This window comes from Triticum aestivum, chromosome 2B (assembly GCF_018294505.1).
Source record: "Triticum aestivum cultivar Chinese Spring chromosome 2B, IWGSC CS RefSeq v2.1, whole genome shotgun sequence".
Classification (NCBI taxonomy): Eukaryota; Viridiplantae; Streptophyta; class Magnoliopsida; order Poales; family Poaceae; genus Triticum; species Triticum aestivum.
Window position 1 is genome coordinate 793,270,544 of NC_057798.1, and position 5,381 is coordinate 793,275,924.

At 41.9% G+C, this 5,381-nt stretch overlaps 1 protein-coding gene across 1 annotated transcript; it reads right to left on the reverse strand.

Moving 5' to 3' along the window:
- Positions 1 to 270: 270 nt before the first annotated feature.
- Positions 271 to 4,873, reverse strand: LOC780595 (4-hydroxy-7-methoxy-3-oxo-3,4-dihydro-2H-1,4-benzoxazin-2-yl glucoside beta-D-glucosidase 1a, chloroplastic-like). Its single transcript, NM_001405842.1, has 12 exons — positions 4,381 to 4,873; positions 4,145 to 4,214; positions 3,998 to 4,056; positions 3,736 to 3,811; positions 3,521 to 3,592; positions 3,341 to 3,428; positions 2,798 to 3,056; positions 2,361 to 2,694; positions 2,223 to 2,257; positions 1,866 to 1,968; positions 1,368 to 1,473; positions 271 to 1,161 (listed from the first exon to the last, which is right to left on the reverse strand). The coding sequence occupies exons 1-12, from the start codon at positions 4,654 to 4,656 to the stop codon at positions 930 to 932; spliced, it is 1,710 nt and encodes a 569-aa protein (NP_001392771.1). The 5' UTR covers positions 4,657 to 4,873; the 3' UTR covers positions 271 to 929.
- Between the last annotated feature and the right edge of the window lie 508 nt (positions 4,874 to 5,381).

Genomic DNA, 5,381 nt, shown 5'->3' on the forward strand with positions numbered 1-5,381 from the left:
ACTGTTCGTGGGCGGTTCACGGGATCATTCATCTATAGTTCGAGGGACTCCGAGTACGATCTACACCGACTCGTCTTCTTCCGCTTCAATTCGGAGTCGGTAACGATCAAATCCAAACCAACAATGCTTCTTATTGTCCCTAGGCGATCATAGGTCAATTTTTTTTGTTTTCCACTACGTTTCCCAACATGACCCATGTGCCGGATCTATCGTACATGTAATTCCAGATCCTAAGGCTGAAATAGCTAGAGAAGAAGAGATGAAGTCAGTAACACATTACACATTGTTATTGCTCAAAGGAGCAGTGAACAAAGAGAACATGCCTCCAATGGATACTAATTTTCCTACCATCATTATTGTAGATTTATGGATGGTTGAGCCTTTGAAGGCAGAATCCAACAACAAATAATACAAGTTTTCCCTTGACATTAGCTTTTGCCCCTCTTTTTTTTTGAAAAAGGAGGATTGCCCCCGGCCTCTGCATCAGAATGATGTATATAAATACATCATCTATACTAATTCAACATTAGAAAACAAGCACACGACCTCACTTTATATAGATAAATCGACGAGTTCCACAAGAACACGATTATCGAATACAAAGGTTCAGCAAGCAAAAGGGAAATAGTTCGGGCAGGGGCGGCAGCATAGGTAAGCCCGATATAAAGAAGAAGAAAACAAGCTACGGAGCCGGCCGGAGCAGGAAACAGGTGAGCCACCCTCCGGAGGCCAAGAAGGAGCCCATCCAACCCGCCGCGATCCCGACGACATGCAAACATCCGCCATGGCTACTAGTTCAACATCCCTGAACTGAAACGGCCACATCCCTTCATTTTATTGCATCCATCCGATTATTAATTTCTTCAAACTGCATGCCATGCATCCAGCCTTGGATTATTTGTTCGAACATAGCACCACTTCGTTCTCCATCATACGGAAACGGAAGTAACTGTCACCGTTGCGTTGTTATTGGTAGTCTTAAGCAAGCGTTTTGGGACGGAGTTGAACTTGGCGAACCACTTGGCCGACTTCTTGAGCTTGCGCTTGTTGCCGTCCTTCTTGTCGATGTAGACGAGGCCGAATCGTGAGCTGTAGCCCAGGCTCCATTCAAAGTTGTCGATCAGACCCCACGTGAAGTGGCCCCGCACGTCCGCGCCCTGGCTGAAAACACAGATACATAAATGAAAGCGCGCTTAGCAAGAATTCAACAATGTGTCTGTGTGTATGTATACATGTGCATGCATGGTAACGTACATACATTTGAGTAATCAGTGTGCCATTAGGGTATGTATGTATGTATGTATGTATGTGGGTAAGAGTACAAAATAAGTGAAAAAAAGAGGTAGGGTTTTAGCATCTGTAGTTACTCTATTGCGTCCTTGACGGCTGAGATGTGGCGCTGGAGGTAGTCTAGCCTCTTCCAGTCATCCAAAGGATCTGTCATGGTTGGGTCGCTGTCCACATCAGCAATTCCTGCACACACACAAGTTAAGAAGTAATCTATCACACTTCCTCCAAAAAAAACCTCCCATGAACCGTTACATCATATCCATGGATTAGGTTCTTGTCTGATTTAAGGGAACTAGTACCAAGATTGCTTACACATTAGTGTGTGTTAATCTTCATGAGGATTAGTGTAATGAGGATCATGGAAATTTAACTAGTTACTTTTGATGTCAGATTTTCAACCTTTTTATTAACTAGAAACTACCTAAGCAACCCCTTGACAAAAGGTTTACAGATTTGCTGTAGGTCAACTAAAGTTTGATATGAACCGATGATTGATCATTGGATTACTACAAAATCCAATGCTACACACACACACACACACACACACACACACACACACACATATCACTACTTACCGTTCTCAGTGATGAAGATGGGTGGGTTTCCGTATTTCTCCTTCATGATCAGAAGGAGGTCCGTTAGGCCTTTTGGGTACATGTAAATCCAATAAGTCCCGGTCTGCAAATGGATGTCCAAACTTTTAATTAGTATTTAGTAATGAGAAAAAACTAAAGATTTGTTTAAGCTTTATTGCAGAAATAAAGCATTATCATGTCTATGCCACTTAACCTTTTTGTTCGAAAGTTTAACTAAAGTCCTGGCTGACTAGTTCTACCATAAGATTTTGGTGAAAATAATCTACATTATCACCATCATCATATATGTAATGTTGTATGCAAAATTAACCAGGTAGCTAGTAGGAAGATACATACAATAGGACCGATGTCATTCCCGTCACTCCCTTTAGCTGCTCGAACAGAAGAAAAAAGGCGCAGGATTAGCATGAGAACATCAAATTTCTCAAAGGATCTGTAAAGTACTAAGGTTTGTCCTCAACCATATTTTCTTACTTTCTGAACTGGCGTAAGCGTCGTCGGTGTTCAGCTTCGGCGTAAAGTCTGATGAAATATCAATATGCTTGGAGAATCTGGAGGTGTAATAGTTGAGCCCCATGATGTCACATGAGGACGCTAGCTTCTCTTGCTCCTCCTTAGTGAACTTGGGTAGACGATCTCCGATCAGCGATCTCATGGAGAAGGGGTAGTCACCACGAACCACTGGCTCCAGGAACCATCCGAGGTTGTAGTCGATGGATCTTTCCCGGGCCTGGTCGTCGAGGAAGGAGTCTTGGAATGGCTCGTAACCCATTACATCAAAGGCCATCCCTATCTTGGAATCCCCATGCTGCAGTTGGTCCATCAATATAACTAAATTAAATACACAAATACATACGACTAGTTGTTGCTTGTTTATTAGATAATGTAGATGTCTCTCTTTGTGTATGTACCTTGTTGTAACAAGCTTTGAACAGCTCAACAGCCTCAGCATGAGCTAAGAGGATGTGGTGACCAGCAGTGTATGGCTCTCTGAGCGAGTCTCCTTTTGGGACGGCACAATCCATCCCTGGCGAGCACCTCCCAGGAGCATGAATCCCCTCACCATAGGAGAAACAACAATATGTATGTGGCTCGTTAAAGGTGAACCAGTTCTTCACCCTGTCGCCGAAGTTCTTAAAGCACACCTCGGCGAATTGTTTGTAATCATCTCTGAAAAAAAAACCAAACCCGAACGATGTTCAACAAAATTGTTTCTTAGCTTAACAATAAGTAGTTATGTTAGTTTACTGATGCATCATTGAATGACAGTACAACATTGTTTGTGTTCTGAAAAGAAACGTTTTTCTACTCATGGTCCAATAATGGCCTTCCTCCAATCGAATTTAACAATATTATAGTTCGTAGTTTTTATACATATTGTAATTGCAATTACTGATCTTTCTTTAGAACCATTTTCTTACAAATCAATTTTCTTTTGTTTGCTGCATACTTACACAATCTTCCTATTTAAGAAGCCGCCGTACTTGTCCTCCAGTGCTTGAGGAGTGTCCCAGTGCCAAATTGTAACATATGGCACTATGTCTGAGTTTCAAAAAACAAATAATTATTTGTGCGAGCCCTTGCGAGTCTGACTCATTAAGCACTAATCAAACAAAGAAGAAAATGGTTTTCACCGTTATCTATCAGCGAGTTGATCAGCTTATTGTAGTAGTCGATGCCTGCCTGGTTTACTTTTCCCGTCCCATCTGAAAGCCATAGTAAACATGTGCTGAAATTAGGACCCAAATATTATAACAAGTCTTATCGGCTGCGTCTAATTTGTAGAGGACATCTTTATTGTTCCTAACGTATTCACCATACAAAATATACATGGTTATTTTGTATTTACCTGGCAGTATTCTGGACCAAGCGATGGAAAACCTATACACTTTCATGCCCATGTCCTTCAGCGCTTTGACATCCTCCTGTCAGCCATAAACGATGACATGAATAATGATGACAACATATTGTCATGCATATTTTTATTTTTATTAGAAGTGCATATTCCAAATGGTTTTTCCAAAAAAAATGCAACGACATAAAATCAATCCTGTCATAAGATTTGTTAGATTTTTGTTTGGAAAAACCATTGGTCCCGTCGGAGTACTTACTTCATATAGATGGTAGGAGTTTGCCGCAACGTCCCCATTGGTCCTGTCGGATATGCGCTCTGTTCATATATACACATGAAATTAAGGAGAAGGGCGCACGAAAGAATAATATGAGTATGTTTGTAACACTGAAAAGGTATATGTTACCAGGATATGTGTGGCAGAAGTGGTCCCAAGTGCTTGGCCCCTTGCCATCTTCATTCCAAGCACCTTCAATCTACACGGATGACGACATATATAACATTTTGTGCAATCGAACAAACCACTAAACATGCATTTTGACATCATGTTTTCCCTTAGGTATTTGTTATCATTGAAACAGTTAACATCATTATTTCTTTTAAATTAACAGATATACGGTTGTGCAAGAAAATAATTAATACCTGGTATGCTGAAGTGGAGGCACCAAATAGGAAGTCCTTGTCGAACCAGTCCCTTTTAGGGATTTGCCACGGCTTGAGCTTAGTGAACACAGGCCCAATGGGCTCTGCTGGCTTTGACGGTGTGCCTGCCCTGATGGTGAGGTTACAGAACCTTCCCTTGCTCTTCTGTGATGAAGCAGCAGACCGGAGCCATAGGTTCTCACTGTTGCGTCCTGCACGGCTTCTAAGGCTAAGGTGGGTGGTGGGATTCAGGGTAGCAGCAGCAAGTAGAGCCATCTCTTGCTAGCAGCTGGCTGGAGTGTTGTGAGCAGCTTGAGGAGTGAGTTCCCTTGCAGGCTTATGCATCTATTTATAGATGAGGATGGAGAATCTGTCAAGTGGTGCTGGTGGTGGGATGAGAATGAAGCTACGGCTAGAACCCTAAGAAACAAGGCAGGGATGCCACTCAGTTGGCTAACTGGTGGGAGCTCTTTGTAACTTACCACCATGCATTCCTGTAGCCCACAAAAAATTTGGCAGAGGAGCTTATCTCCATGGGTCAAATGCAACAAAAAAAAGTATGCGCTTTGTACATATTAAAGAGAACAGTGAAAAGTTGTACCTATAGACATTCGAATGGCACACATATAAATTTGAACACGCTAAGTTAAAGAGAAATTGCCAAACTGGGCTCTTTAAATATCAATCTCTCTACCCTAATCTGGCATGCTGAAATCCTTCTTATCTTAAGCTAATTAACAGTAGTTTCAAAGTTTTACCCCCCCCCCCCACGTAGAGCATGTAATATGTTCGGCAATTGGTTGCGGGGTATTGGCAAACAATTTTTTATACACATTCTTGTGGGGGCGGCTACCTTATGTTAGGCAGTGTGCCTCATCAGGAATGACGTGGTTTTTAATAATATAAATGTGTTAGGTTATTCATGCATGTAAGCGATAGCTCCGTACATGATCTATCCTGCAGAGGCCAGAGGACAGAGATATTTTTATGGTGGCGCCTAC